This window comes from Anolis carolinensis, chromosome 5 (genome assembly GCF_035594765.1).
Source record: "Anolis carolinensis isolate JA03-04 chromosome 5, rAnoCar3.1.pri, whole genome shotgun sequence".
Lineage (NCBI taxonomy): Eukaryota > Metazoa > Chordata > Lepidosauria > Squamata > Dactyloidae > Anolis > Anolis carolinensis.
In genome coordinates this window covers 173,606,530-173,622,807 of record NC_085845.1, presented here as the reverse complement: position 1 = coordinate 173,622,807, position 16,278 = coordinate 173,606,530, and the positions used below count along the sequence as shown (strand labels likewise).

General features: G+C 41.8%; 1 protein-coding gene across 3 annotated transcripts in view; it reads left to right on the top strand.

The window, feature by feature from the left end:
• The window catches only part of triobp (TRIO and F-actin binding protein), an 87,265-nt gene that overhangs the window by 19,226 nt on the left and 51,761 nt on the right, over nt 1-16,278 (top strand). For all 3 annotated transcript variants that reach the window (XM_008110697.3, XM_008110695.3, XM_016993689.2), the window contains 5 exons: nt 1,571-1,745; nt 5,004-5,400; nt 6,802-6,934; nt 7,251-8,618; nt 9,134-9,220. In XM_008110697.3, the coding sequence (XP_008108904.1) occupies nt 1,571-1,745; nt 5,004-5,400; nt 6,802-6,934; nt 7,251-8,618; nt 9,134-9,220 (2,160 nt within the window). The remainder of the gene's footprint in view (nt 1-1,570; nt 1,746-5,003; nt 5,401-6,801; nt 6,935-7,250; nt 8,619-9,133; nt 9,221-16,278) is intronic.

Genomic DNA, 16,278 nt, shown 5'->3' with positions numbered 1-16,278 from the left:
GGATTTTAGTAAATCACAGTAAACTCCAGTAAGATATCTCAGTTACCTTCTACTATAAATATATGAAATATAGGACATAAAGCCTTGATTTTTGAACTATCTTTTACAAAGTCCTTGGGGGAGGGGTCGATCACATTGCAAGATTCTGACTTCATGCTACTTAATGTCTATATTATATAGGGAATCTTTAGCCTTCCTGATGTTTTGGACTGCAACTTCAACAGTCTTTTGCTGATGATTGCAGGGCTTTTTATAGTCCATAGTGTTCGGGTGCCAAAATTTTCTCATTTAAATAAAATCGGGAGATTTTGAGCTGTTGCATTACCAGTATGTGGATGGCATCCAACTCTAGACCTCATTTTCATTTCTAAGTCCAAGAGAAGCCATAGAAATCCCTATACACTGTTTGGAGTAGAGATGGCTTGGAGTTAGAAGCCGGTAAACAAACTGAAACAAAGTCACATTGGTTGAAAATAGGAAGAAGTGCAGCCTCATCCAAGGAACCCATGTTCATAGTTTGACGGTTCTTTTTGGACAAAGACTTCTGTTTTGCCATCATAGATTAGTATGTTACCTTTCTGGAAACATCAGATTTTGCACTACTAGTCATGTTTCAAGTTCAGGTTACTGTAATATGCTTTGCATGAGGCTCCTTCTAAGGTCATCTTGGGAACTTCTGCTGATCTATGTTGCTGTGGACACAGAGAATAGAAAATATGTCATCAAGCTTGCATCTACTGTAGCTGCTGTCAGTGTATCTCTGGTCCCAGTTCAAAGTGCTGATTTGAGCCAGTAGTGTCCAGAATGGTTTGCGACCAGTATGCTCAAAGGCTCTGTCAACAACATCTATACAAACCTGCCTGCTTATTAAGATGTACTCTGTAGATGCTGCTCTTAAGCCTGCTAGCAATATCCATAGAGAAGTGAATCCTTTTCACAGATGGCTTCCAAACTATGGAGTTCTGCCTTTCTAGTGAAGTTCATACAGCTTCAACACTTTAATAGACAACTTACTCTGTGACTTTTCTATAAATAATTTTGCTATGGCTATGTAATGAGTGAGAACCAGAAAGGTATATTCTCTGGAGAGTAGTGTTCAAATCCTCGCTTGACCATCACAACTAACTGGATGAACTTGAGCAAGTTTCCCTCTTGTCAACCTTAGAGAAGGGCAAAGGTAGAACACCATTGAACCTATCTTGCCAAAAAGGCCCTGTCATAGGTTCAATTTAGGAATGCCATACGAAGGAAAGTACTTGAGGATAACAGTGATATAATGAATAGATATGATTATGTCGCTCTTTAATTTTTTGTATTGTCATCTTTTTGTTGACACGTTATAAGGTCAGTGGATTAAATACATCTCCTTGTGTCTGCTTCTAATTCAAGGACTGGGAGTTGCCATTTATTTAAGAGTTCTATGGTTTGTTTTTAGTGGAATTATTTTTTTGTAAGGGAATGTTGTGTAAGTCTCATTTTTCTGTACATTGTTAAAATTATGTGTATTGAGTCCCTTGAACAGGCAGTTTTTTGAAAGAGCCAAAATGTTTCAAACTTTTTTCCACCTTAGGACTGGGAAATGACCAGACTCCTCAACAGCATTTTGGGATCTGACAAAGGAGACATGATGTACTATGCAGGCCAGAAGCAAGCAGTACAACCTGAAAGCCTTCCCTCTGATAGACCTAGATGGGCTGAGGCAGCACCATCTGGCAGAACAGAATCCAAGAGCCGTCCGAAAACAGGTACATGCTCTCAGTCCTAGCACTGTCTGCTTTATCTTTATCTAGATATCATGAAGTGCATGTGTGTGTAACAATGTAATCTGTAGGCTACATATACCCCACAATGTTGTTTTGTGACCCCCAGAGCCCCACCTCTGGGATATAACAATGAAGAGGTGTAGTATCCTCACAAACAAGAAATCTGCTCCTCAAATGAGTTTTTTTAGAGTGTCCAAATTGTTAGCATATCATAGTGAGACACTAAACATTGTTCTCATCTAGACCTCCTGTATTGCTGCTTATTTTCCATTGGTAACTTTGCTTCCCCTTTGCTTTGGATGCCTAAACTGCATTTCTAAAGGTTTGGGTGAAGTTACTGCAGTAATTTGAAGGGAAAAGGAAAGTTTCGTGGGGGTGTGTGTCTTATCAGGAGCCAATGTCCTAATTTTGCTGTCTCCTATAGCTGTATCTCTGTCCTAGCCCCATTTTTCTAGCCCAAATGTTTTGTTTTGTTTTTAGACACACAAAAGAATTATTCCTCCTGTGGTCATATAGATTATCCTTCTTTAAAACAAAAGTGTCCATCTTATTTCACCAGGAAATTCTTCATTCTTCCACTAAAGTTATTTTTTTCCAAAAATCAAAACAAGCTTTCAGTTTCACATATAAAAGGTGGTGCAGCCACAGAGCAGAACTTTCCAAACTATGTTGCAACATGTTAGTGTGCATAGGAATGCTACAAGAACTCTCTGTGTCTATGTGAAATAATCAATAACTTTGCCCTTCTCTAAGGTTGAGAAGAGGGCACTTGCTCAAATTCATCCAGTTAGTTTTGATGGTCAGGTGGGGATTTGAATACTACTCTCCAGAGAGTATACCTTTCTGGTTCTCACTCATTACATAGCAATAGCAAAATAACTCGTATATTTTAAATGTATATAAATGAAAGATTCTCATTAGATTGATTGTGTCTCCATACATTTCATTATTGCAATTTATATATGTGTTCATATCTCTTATAAGGAGTTCATTTAATCTTTGGTTTGCCAGTAGTAGTAGTAGTAGCAGTAATAATAATAATAATAATAATAATAATAATAATAATAATAATAATAATAAGTTTATTTCTTACCCACCTCTCATCATGGCTCAGAGTGAGTTATAGCATAGTTAAAACACATAAACATTTTTTTAAAAATCTATAAATAAACATGTTAAATGTATTTCTATAAAAGATACATATTAAAACATATTACTATAGTAAAACTGAATTACTGTGTCACAAAATGATGCATGTCTAAAAAGTGTGCTACCATCATACAATGTTTGGAAAGCTCTGATCTACAGACCAAAGAAAATACTCTGTAGAAGTTTTGATTCCTCAGGAAAAAAACTCTCACTTACATGCAAGGAACTCAAATCCAGTACCCAGATGAAATAAGCATACATTTGTTTGTGTTTATTTACATTGATTAATTCTACTTCCACCATTTAGATCAGTGGTAGGGAATGCGTCCTTTCAGGTTGTTATGGACTACAACCCAATCAACTGTGAGCATTGACCATCGTGGTAAGGTCTGATGGGAGTTGTTCTCCAAAAACTTGTTTTTATCCCTGATTTAGATTTTTTTTTAATCCTCATTTTAGATAGATTTAAGGTGCAGAGATGAATGGGAATGAAATTGAAGAGTGCAGAATAAGATGTAGAAGGGGGTGGGGGAAACCCTGCGGTTTGGGGAACAGCAAAAGCTACAGTGGAAGCCCAGCTTTTGATTTCTAAGGTTTTTCCAAACACTGACTATCTGGCCATGAAGACAAGAACAAAAACTTTTCTTGAAATGGAAGCTAAGGTTCTGGAAATGTGAAAATTTCAGATCTAGTAATTAGATTTGGCCTCATAGCTTGATAAAGTTACTTGGCTGAATTCTAATGCAGAACCCCTGAGATAACATGGCCAGTGGCCATCCTGGCTGGAAGATTCTGGATGGCATTGTCCAGAACATAACGTTTTCCACCCTCTGATTCTGACCCTGGTATAATGATCTCTTGGGAGAATGGAATGCAGACGCGGCCTTGGATTGGCATGTCAAACTTTTTATGCAAAGATTCTCTACTTTCACAACAAAGCCTCTCAACTCAAGAGGTACATTTTGTCCTGAAAAACTAACAAGAGTGGTGCAAAAGTTGCAAACAGGCTGTTGGCAGCAATGGAAGAACCCTGCAATTGCTCAAGCCAACTGTCTCCCTCTAACCATCCGTTTGTATGAGTTTTCCTTTGGCTTCAACACATCTGCAGGTCAAAATTGTTTTTCTGGCATTCCCTGGAGCATCACCCTCCCTAAATTGATGCTTTCCTGTTGCATTGTGTTCTCCATTTCATCACCTTAGGCTTTATGGAGGCCCTGGTGGCGCAGTGGGTTAAACCCTTGTGCCAGTAGGACTGCAAACAGACAGGTCGGCGGTTCAAATCCGGGGAGAGTGGGTGAGCTCTCTCTGTCAGCTCCCGCTCCTCATGTGGGGACATGAAAGAAACCTCCCACAAGGATGATAAAACATAAAACATCCAGGCGTCCCCCAGGCAACATCTTTGCAGACAACCAATTCTCTCACACCTGAAGCAACTAGCAGTTTCTCAAGTTGCTTTTGACACGGAAAAAAACCTGGGCGATATGATTTGTCTTGCTTGAAACTGATGGGAGTTGTAGCCCAACACATCTGGAGAGTATTCCAGGTGAGATGAGGTAAATGTAAGTATTTTTTAAAAATTGGCTATAGAGCTGCAATGATTTACACACCAGTTACTAACCAATGTTAGTGATGAAACCACACCAAAATCAACGACTCTGAGTTGTCCATCCGCATACTTCAGAGGCTTCCATGCTGACCAATGAGCTCAAGAGAAGTTCTGCCTGAAGCAGGAATATGCCCCAAAACGAGTCACTGCCTCCCCACATTTCTTTTCACATATACAAATTGCATTCATGTATTGTAATCAGGGATAGGCCCTGAGCAATCTTTTCATCTTCCTATTCATTTTTTAAAAAATGACTGCAGTTTGCCACCACTACAGGATGCATTTTGCCCCTTCTATAGTTTCCCTTGATTCCTTTTCCCCTGGTGCTGCCATTGTGCCCAGTTCTGACATAGACACAACTATGCTAAGAGAAGGGCTACCCACACCCACTTGGCATACTATCTTGGCTATTTGTTTGCTCCGTTCCCTCCCTAAACATTCCCATCCTTTGAGCATGAGAGGAATCTTATTTCTCTCCCTCACAGAATGCAGAACGACGAGCCAAGACGATGGGGACAGTAGGAGGAAGCGTCAAGCAGACAGCAGCTATTTCTCTCTGGAGCGTCAGAAGTCTGACCCAACCCGGGCCTCATCGCCATCCCCTGCAGGACGTAGTACCTTACTTGTCCATGGCAATGCCAAGGCAACAGGTGGGTGGCCCGCTTCCTCTGTTAGCTCAGTAGACTCAGACATGAGCTGGAGGACAAGTGGCAGCCACGAGAGTCGGCATGGACTGATGAGGCAGGAGTACACGGTGTTGGCAGACGTGCCTAAGACAAAGCGACTCAACCATCGGCAGGCATTTGAGAAAGACCGCAGCAGCTCCCGCACCCAAAGTCCTGGCCGAGCAGAGGTGGAACGCATCTTTGGACTTGAGCGCAGGTGAGAAATGAGGTAGTCAAGGTAGAAAAAGTTTTTTCTTGGTGTTCTCTTACACAAAGTGTTGCAGGACTAAATTAATCTTTATGATAATATAGCATAGTGGAAATCTGCTATACGGAGGCCACATCCATGCCTTCTCTAGAACTAAGGTGGCCAGAGGCCTATATTATGGCCCCTAGATTCCAACATAATCACCCTAATGTCTCCTTGTACCAGGATGTTTTCTGGGGAAGGACCTATGTTTGAATCACCAGAGTGGTGACTTTTGCTTTAAACTAGTTGCTCTTAAAAGCCTGACTTCCCCCAAAACAAACAAAAATCTTGGGGGCAAACACATTTTCTGTGTTTTTGCAAAAAATAAACCCTCTATTTTGAAAAAAAAATATTTTTAACCACACAAACCAAAATCTGTATTGGGTTATTGTATGCCTTCAACTTGTTTTTGTTTTTTGGAGACATTCTCAGATTGTGATTTTCCCAAGATCTCCCAGTAGATTTTCACAGCTAAGCAGAGGATCCTGGTCTCCAGAATTCGATGCTCAAATCACTACACAGCTCTGGCTCTCCCTGTATTTGGTACTGAGGGCAAACATTGCTTATATCATTTAGAAATAATGCTAGGGGTTTTTTTTTTAAATGCATAAGAATTAGCAAAGGATAAGAATGCATAAGAATTTGCAACGGATACATATTCTGAGCAATTAAGGGCAAAGAAAGTGGAAAACAAATGCTGCAAGAAGAATTTAATGTAACTTGAATATAAAGTATATATATTATCTTACCAGAAGCGACTTGAGAGCTTCTGGTGTGAGAGAATTGGCCATCTACAGAGATGCTGCCCAGGGAACGTCCTGATGTGTTACCATCCTGCTGGGAGGCTTCTCTCATGCCCCGCATGCTAGAGCTGTCAGACAGGAGCTCACCCCATCTTGTGGATTTGAACCGGCAACCTTCAGGTCAACAACCAACCTTTAGGTCAGCAGTCCAGCCAGCTCAAGGGTTTAATCCATTGTGCCTCTGCTTGAATATATGCTAGCCTGGAATAAAGAGAGACTGAGAGGGCGTCTCAGATACTTGAAAAACTGTCACTTAGAAGAGGAGAAAGATTTCTCTTTTGGCTTTCGGGTCAGGAATAGACCTCATGGGGCTACACATGAGTACATCTTGGCTGACAACAAAAGTATCATAATCCAAAGATTTCTGTATTTCAACATTGGTGGCTCTGACACCACTTTATCACTAGTGCTTGAAGTCTGTGCACAGTTCATGCAGTTCAGCCTGAAAACTGGAGCACATGGTCCAATATGTTTCTTGTAGTGTGCTCAAAGAACCATTGGAATTCAGTTCTAATTGTAGGTAATAATAACTGCCTTCCCTTCCCACCCACCTCTTTGTTGTTAGGAAGTCAGAGACACTGGAAGCGTTCCAAGCCCTGGAGGAAGGGCTCTTAGAGCGGCTGGACAGTAAGACCTTGAAGCTGGCCAAGGAGGGGCGGCTTGTGAGGAGGCAGTCAAGCCCTACACTGCGCAAAGAAGTGAGTGGCTAGTCCATAAAATGTGGCAGTTGTAATAATAATAGCAGCAGCAGCAATTGGCTCCCTTCCAATCCCATTTTCATTCTCAGTAAGCTTTCCTGGGCAGGCTGCCATTTCTTCTGATAATTCTTGAATTCAACTGTACAAAAGCAGGGAAACCACCCAACAGGGATGTCATGAAGAAGGAGGTGTGGCTAGGAGAGCTGATTCTGAACCAAAGGCCTGAGATTCCCCCATCCCCATGTTACGTTGAGCAACAAAATATCAGAATAGTAAATAAAGAAGTCTGTCTTCTTCCCCCCCCCCCCCTTCTCAGCCTCTTCCGGCAAACAAGAAACTGCCTTGGGAGTCTGGACAGCCCAGCAAAAGTGGAGGGGAATCCCTGCGCTCAGGGAGGCAGAGTCAGAGACCTGAGAGAACAGGTCGGAGCCAAGGCGAGTCTCTGCGCTCGAGGAGTCCAGCTCAACAGCCTGAGAGAGAAAGCCGGAGCAGAGGAACGGGGGTCCAACATCCGGCAGCTCCACTCTCTCAACGGGCAGAGAAGAAGAGACCAGAGGAGCCTGTGCGCACCCCAAGAGCACCCCTTTGTTCTGGGAGGCAAACAGATAGTGGTAGAAAAAGCCACCCAGAGACTGTGCACCTCAAGGTCTCTAGCAAGACCCCAGATACCAAATGGAAGACCTGCCTGGATGTCTTGCACATAGCCAAACCTGCAAAGAGTGTAGACAAGAGTCAGGTGAGTCACAAGAGGCCACTTGAGAGATACAAAGAGAGTGACCGCAAGGCCAGGGGCAAACCTTTGCTCCCTGTTGATACAAGTGAGAGGGTGAGAGAGGACTCTAGAGACCGCCAAGAAGCCGCACGGGCTTTCAGCCCAGGTAGGGGAACAGCAGCCAGAGAGAAAACTGGGCAAGCACCAAGTCCTCCAAGACACAGAGAGGTTAGCAGGGGAACTCAAGGAGAGACCAGGAGCACTGTCAATTCAGGGCGAGACCTGGGAGTCACTTTGAAAAGTCACAGAGATGCCGGGGGTATGTTCAGTCTTGGACGATCTAGTGGTGGAAGCCAACAAGAGTCCAGGCGCTCCCTCAGCCCTGGGAGATGTAGAGAAAGCAATTGGAAGGACCTTGGGGAGGCAAGACGTTCTCCCAGTCCGGGTAGGCTAATGGAGGGTATTTGTGCATGTTCGAGTCAAGGAAGGTGCTGTGCTGTTTCAGAGCTGTATGCAGAGAACAGCTGGAAGAGCCAAAGGGTGGCTGCAAGGAATCAAAGTGACTGGCCAAGCAAGGAGGCACCGAGCTCTTTCACACATAGCATGAAGGAGAACAGTGAGTGCAAGTATTGCAGTAAATCATTATGCCCCACAAGTCTGCCAGTCCCCGAGCAGAGGAGGACTGGCCAAGAACAACTCCCTCGTTCCTTGAGACCAGAAAGTAGCTCCAGAAGCCAAGAAGGGTCCTTGTGCCATGTGCATCCAATGCAGCTCTTAGAAAGAGAATGGACAAGCCAAAGGGAACACCAGCATACTATAACACCAGAACAGTCTCCAGTGGAGAGTAACTTGAGAACCCACAGGGATCCACCAGGATGGGTGGAGGAGGAGAACCAGGAGGATCAGAGTCCTATGAGACCAGAATTACAAATGGGCAACAGCTGGAACAATGAGGAGAAGCTCTTCCACCAGGTACAGACACAATGCTTACTTTGCTCTTCTCTGGATTGTTTTTATAGACCTATCTGTGATCTAGCAAAGTTTGGGCTACATCTACCAGAATCCCCTTGTCAGTAGGACTATTGGCCATTCTGCCTGGGGAGTAACTGCCCCCCTCCCATGGCATTCTGTAGTCACTCAGTAAAAACATTTAGAATTGTTCTATGGATTGCTTTAACTATTTATTTTAATAATCCTATCTTTAATTCTATTACAGTGTACATATGTTTTAGCTTAGAAATTACACATTGCATTGTTAGCCATTTTGGATGTTTTTTAAGAGAGGAAAAGCAAGATTTAGATGATGATGATAATGATGATGTTAGATTATGGTATTCCTCCCTTTGACTTTTGAGCTAAAACATCCTGTGTGTTTGGAAGCATGTCTCCATTGCCATGTGAATGTGATTAAGGCTTGTTTCTTGAAAATGAGATTATTGGGAGAAAACTCCTCAAATACAGCTTTCTTCATGCATATTCCTTTGTAGCACGAGTTAGATGGAGGACAACCTCCAAAAAGTACCTGCTCCCCAAGAAGTCACGACCCTTATCTGGACACGAGCAAGAAACACAAGGTAGGCTGGGATCTTAAACCAGAAGGGGATCATGGAGCTCTCCATAGATTCTTTCGCTTCAACCCACAACATAGCTCACCATTAGCCATGCCAGCTAGGGCTGCTTGGAGATGAAAAAATAAAGAAGTCTAAGACTCTTTATTATTATTTTGTAGCCAGCTAGATGGCTTTCTTTATCCATGATTGTTCATTCCTGACTGAACAGGCTCTTATTAATTAATACATATATTATAGGAGAGGGTTTTGTTGATATGGTTTCTTTATAAATGTGTTAGTGCTTTGCTTGTCTTTTATGGTTTGTAATGGCTTGATAATGCCTTGGTTTCTTTAGGAAGTAAAGACTATAGTAGTTTGGTGATGCATATTTGGACCTAGGCATACTTCAAGGTTTCTTCAAACTAGCATAGCCAGTGATGATGCTGGCTGGGGAATTCTGAGAGTTACAGTCCAGAAAAGTATATTTCCAAGTTTTGTCTAATGGTTCTTTAACACAGGAAGATCAGGAGAACCTATGATTTACACTGAATCAAATTCTGTCAGTCTAGTTCAGTGTTGCCTTTTCCCCCCAAAGTGATTGTCAGACTGAAAATTTTCCTGTCACTTATTTATCCAGCCTACTTCATTGAAGATCGTATGGATTTGCACCTGAGACTTTTGGAATGCACATTGTGTACTCTTTTGTTGCTCTCCTCCCTGTCCAAACTATGCTGTCAGAACTGAAGTTATAATACTTGATTATCTGTATAGGGCAGGGATCCCCAAATTAAGGCCCATGGGCTGGATGCATCCCCAAGGCCATTTAGCCGCCCCCCCCCCCCCACTGTAATCTTTAGACTTAGGGTCACCCTAAGTCTGTAGTGACTTAAGGCACACAACAACAACAATCCTAATTTACTTGACTATCTCATCAGCCAAAAGCAGGCCCACACTCCCATTGAAAAACTGGTAAGTTTGTGTTGGTTAAAACTGTTCTTCATGTTAATTTATTGAATTGTTCTTTCATGTTGTTTTGTACTGCAAATAAGATATGTGCAGTGCGTATAGGAATTCATTCCTGTTTTTTTCAAACTACAATCCAATCCCCCAACAGTCTGTGGGATCGTGAACCAGCCCTTAGCTTAATAAGTGTGAGGATCCCTGGTATAAGAAGAACCCTTGTAACCCCATCTTAGCATGCAGACCTGGGTAAATACACTCAAAATATGTTCCATTGGTTTCAGTAGGACTTATTCCAAATTCTATCGAATTAGAGTGCAAATAAATTTTGCCACAGAGCAAAAGAAGTGCTGAGTTCTGCTTCTAAATTAATGCATTTCTGGGTATGTCTGGTGCCTGGGTGTTGAGCAAGTAATTTTCTACCAATTGATCTGGATTCATGGGGAGGGGAAATGGTGCAGTGTAGGGTACTAAACTGTGAAAGGTAATTGGTGTGCTGATCTTGGAAATACTATCTTTTCTGACTACATCTCCCAAAATCTCCAGCCTGCATGGCTGCTGCAGGATTTGGCTAGTTGTGCTTAAGAAAAGCTCTGACTAAACCTGAGTTCCTGGGAAATCCAAATAGGAATGGGAATTATTTTGCTTATTGTTCGTACTGATGTTTCTCTTTTTTAAGTCTGGAAATAACTACATTGCTGAAAGGAAGGGCAAGCACACTGAAGTGTTTATTTTAAGTGAAAAGCGGGTTGGTTGGCATTTCTGTCCCTGTTGAATTCACATACTTTTCGTGAGGTTCCCCTCCACCTCTCTTGCTTCTGAACAAGCCTCTGCTCGAAATGCAGCTGCAAGAGAATGATACGTATCTCCCTGTGTGCCTTGGGCAAACCTAGCACCTGCACCTTTTCTCTTCCGGACATAGCTTCCACCCCGACCAAATCTGCAGCATGCTTCAATCGCAACAGCAGTCAAGGACATATCTGGGAGGTCAATTAATCTGTAAAACTGAAGTGACCCAAGGCTAGATTGTCAGCAGGGAAAGGCCTTGGCTGAGCCTTGAGATTATATTCTGGGCTTCACAGACAACATTTCTAGATAAATTGGAGGCATTTTTGCAGCTGTTTGGTCTGTCTCAAAATAAACAAATTAAGTCATAACTAAATACCGAGGCACATCTTTGGATGGTGTGATCATGCAAGGAACTTGGCTCAATTAGCATTTTTCTGGAGTTACTTGTTAAACAGATGTGGGACAACTTTGGCTTTCCATATGTTTCAACTAGAACTTCTGCAGTCCTTTACTTTAAGTTGCAGTGGGCAGGGCTTTTCAGAGTAGAGTTTGCATCACATCTGGAAGGATGCCATAGAATATCTGCAACCTTCCTGACAAGTTGCATTATGGATTGATGGTGGGAGGAGACCTATATTGTGTATGACCATGTCTTGACTTACCATGGCATTGGCCTAGATATTCTTTTGATGTCTTCCCACTCTGTGATTATACAAGAAGAAAAACTGCAATTATGGAATTCCTAATATCTAGGGTAACATGGGAGTATTTTTCCATACATAATAATATTCCTGCAGAGGAAATGTTTTATGCAGTGTAGATTATGAGATATTAGTGTTTTACACGCATTTTAAGTTTTTATGGCCAAAATCCAGTTGGAAACAGAACTAGAATAGACTTACTGAATCAATGACTGAATGATAAATCAATGTTTGCATAATTCCCATTAATTTAATATATCTGCTCTAGTTGGGACCAGCAGTTGGATTTGGCTTACGTCCACTCTCAATTGAAATGTATGTAGTGGTTTGAAGGTTGGCCCCTGGGCTCTGGTAGACCAGGGTTGAGATCACTATTGAACCTTAGTCTGAGGAAGGAAATAGCAAACTCTACTGAAAAGTCTTAGTAAGAAATTGCTATGACAGATTTGTCATAAATTCAAGTTGACTTGAAGGTGCAGAACATCAACAAATGCAAGCAAATGATCCATTTAGTTCAGGGCTCCCTTTTTGTGTGTTGTCATGGGCAACATTTAGATGGTTGGATGAAAGAATGAACTTGCAGAATTCAGAATTCTCACTGATGATGTTTAGGAAGTCATGAATGTTATGACAAGCAATACACAAAAGAAAATATGTTGTTATTGAAGCACAAGGATGAATTTGAGAATGCACATGCACATGCTCATCATGTCAGCCCCCATATTCATCTCTCCAAGAAGAGTTCATACTGCAGGTGGATGTGTTGAATGTTGTCAGCACCCCTATTTTAGTGGCTTTCATCTTGGCTTGGAGCAGGGCCTTGGTTACCCATTCAAGACTCAATGTGTCACGTAACAGAAATAATACACAACAAATATTACATTCTTTCTGTAAAAATTATTTCCCCCTTGCTTCTGCCAAGATCAGGAGGATCAATGATGTCTGAGGGATGGCGTGTTTTATCAGCAACTGTGCTGATCAAAAAATGCTGGTATGCACTGGCTCCACTGTTGTCGTCTCACTCGTTCAGTCGTTTTCGACTCTTCGTGACCTCATGGACAAGTCCACGCCAGAGTTCCCTGTCGGCCGTTGCCGCCCCCAGTTCCTTCAAGGACGAGCCAGTCACTTCAAGGATACCGTCTATCCATCTCGCCCTTGGTCGGCCTCTCTTCCTTTTTCCTTCCATTTTCCCCAGCATCGTGATCTTCTCCAAGCTTTCCTGTCTTTTCATGATGTGGCCAAAATACTTCAACTTTGCCTCTAATATCCTTCCCTCCAGTGAGCAACCGGGCATTATTTCCTGGAGGATGGACTGGTTGGATCTTCTCGCGGTCCAATCTCAGGATTTTCCTCCAGCACCAGAGTTCAAAAGCGTCTTATCTTCCTTCGCTCAGCTTTCCTTATGGTCCAGCTCTCGCATCCATAGGTTACTATGGGGAATACCATTGCTTTCACTATGCGGACCTTCGTTGCCAGTGTGATGTCTCTGCTCTTCACTATTTTATCAAGGTTGGCCATTGCTCTCCTCTCAAGAAGTAAACGTCTTCTGATTTCCTGGCTGCAGTCTGCATCTGCAGTGATCTTCATGTCTAGAAATATAAAGTCTGTCACTGCCTCCACGTTTTCTCCCTCTATTTGCCAGTTGTCTTTCAGTCTGGTTGCCATGATCTTGGTTTTCTTGATCTTTAACTGCAGCCTGGCTTTTGCACTTTCTTCTTTCACCTTGGTGATAAGGCTCCTCAACTCTTCCTCACTTTCAGCCATCAGAGTGGTATCATCTGCATACCTAAGGTTGTTAATGTTTCTTCCAGCAATTTTAAGGCTCCACTGTGCTGGATAGTTAAAGTGAGATAGGTAACTTAAGCTTAAAGTGGAGGTAGAGAAAGTACTTTGCTGCAACAGTTGCAAACAAGTCTGGCAGATGGGAGGCAGGGGCAGATGCTTAACACTGTGTGTTGAAAAGTATTGTTGATGTTAAATGCAGCCTATTAAGTGTCCGCTGAATTGAGGTAAGAAAGCAATTAACTCTCTTCTCTAGTAGTTTCGCAGCTTATTCAAATTGGTTTTTTGATGCATTTAAAAATCTATGTCCCCTTCTCCATGACATATTAAGGGCCTGGTCATGTAACGCCTAAATACGAAAAACACCACATTCAACCTGATCTTGAAAGCTAAGCAGGGTTATTTCTGGTTAGTCCTTGGATGGGAGATCAATGAATATCAGGTGCTGTAGGCTGTGTTTTAGAATAAGTTACAGACAAAACCACTGAGTATTGTTTGCCTAAGAAAGCCCTATGAAATTCATGGGGTTGCAATACGGTCAGTAGACAACTTGAAGACTATGCAATATCTACCTTGAAATAAATTATAGTGACTCTATCCTAAGTCTGTCTTACAAGAAGTATTATTTGGAGGAGGGTTGCCATTTCCTTCCTCTTTTGCTGAGGGAGTGCGGCTTACTTAAGGTCACCCAGTGGGTTTTCACGGCTTTTGAGAGTCTCTGGGGTATATCAGCAGTGTCCTTCTCATCCAGTCCTTAAACCATCACATCATGCTGGCTCTTCACTTGCAGTTAAGACCCACAGCTAAATGTGTATAATACTGTTTAGGCTGTCCTCCCCTAGAATGGACAAAAGCCTTTTTCTTAGTTTGTGTATCCTTCCTCATTAATAACTTTAGTCATCTTGACTACATTCCGATCTTGTTTGACCTCTCATGCCCCAGTTTCCATCTGTGAAATGTTGGACAGTATATTGATGTTATGTAACTAGTTCTGTTTATGTGTGTGCTGCTCATTTGTGTAACCAAGAAAAGTGATAGGAATCATAACAGATGGGGCAGCTGGGTGGAGGTTTGTTACTGTTCATTGGAGACTGCAGCTGGTAAACGGGACCTTCCTCCAGATGCAAAGCAGCACAGCTAAGAAAACTGTGAAATTCAGCTGTAAGATCACATTTCTGTAAAGGGGGTGAGAGGGGAAGATTGTCCTGTTTATTTGATACACTCCACACTGAAGGCCCTGTTTGGTTTCCCTATAGTGCTTTTCACGAGGAGCCAATTTGCTAACCTTGTAACATGCTGTCTTTCCCTAGGGTGGAAATCATGTACCCTGAGGATGGGAGTCCTACGCACAGTTTGCCCCTGAAACTCCCAACTCTTCTCCTTGGAATTTCATACACTAAACAGGCCCTCTTTTGAGGTTGAAATGGCCCTGCAATCCTTTGTATGCATCCACAGTTACTCTGAGGCAATAGGCAAGGCACAGAAGAAGAATTTCCCTTGTGACACTTGGCATACTGCAAGCTAAATGTCAGGGATAAAATTAATATACATAGGAAATATATTGTATGATATACTCATGTATAAGTCGACCTCATGTATAAGTTGAGGGCAGGTTTAAATGATGGATTTTGAAGCAACCTGTGCATAAGTCAAAGAGAAGGGAAAGCACCAATACTGCCCTGGCTGCAACCGTCATTTCTCTACCCAGGTTTTGAAAAGTTCTTGAAAAGAGTTAGCCTGAGACTCCGAATTTAATTCTATCAGAGGAACACTGAAATGCAATATATCAGCTGGCATTCCACTCTTATTGCTGTGGGAGGAAAAAACACAAGAAATCTTCCTCCCTTTTTTCTCTTGATAAGAATGATAGAAAAAACATGGCAGGTATGTTCTATTGGAAGGTATGTGGCTTTTCAGTATTTTTACCATTTTTAGTATTATGGCATACCTAACATTCTCTCAAAGGCACATGTTACGTGTCCACACCAGATTTAGGAGAGTTGGGAGAAAAAGGTTAGTGTGGTTAGTTAATTATTAACAAGCTTAACAATATAATTAAATGGCATTTATGTTACAAGTGGGGAAATGCTAGCTGTCCAGTTTATGTTTAGCTACAATTCAAGTTGAAGTCAAATGCTTGCATTGAAAGGCTTACCACGCTGAAACTTAAAAATGCCATCCATGATTATATTCTTACTTCTCCTCGGAATTCTTTTGTATTTAGAGATTGAAGGAAAAAGCTATTCGGATTTCTGAAAAGGCAATTTCTCATTTACCCCTTCAGTAACCATTCTCTTCTTTTCTCTTCTCTCTCTTATAATCGTAAGTCCTTAACTATGCTTTCTTTAATTTGTATGCTTGAATCTTGTGATCTAAACCTCTTGATGCTCCAGCCATGAATGCCTGACTGACAAAAAAGGAATAAATTGTTTGGAAAAATCCAAGAAAACTAAACTTTAGGTAAATCGCCAACTAGAAAATGTAAAGTTTTTAATACTGAGTCTGGTGTTAAGTTCGTGGTGAAATTCCTACTTGTCTATTGTTTAGTTACTGTAAATGTTATACCCTGCCGTTTCCCCCTTTCTTTTGAAAACTTCTAGTCCAACCTATTTTAATGAGTACATTTTTTATGTACATGATTTTTTAACGTGAGAACAAAATGCCAAAATACTCCATCCTCTTGTATGAATTACTGCAGTTTAGTTAGACACACTCCAGAAGCAACTCCAGTTGCTCCTGACACGAAGAGAAAAAAATTAGACATCGCCCTTTTCAAAAAGGCAGAAAGAACAGACTGGAAACTGTTGAAGTATCTCCCTTCTAACCTCCGCTGGGAAAATCCTCACAAGA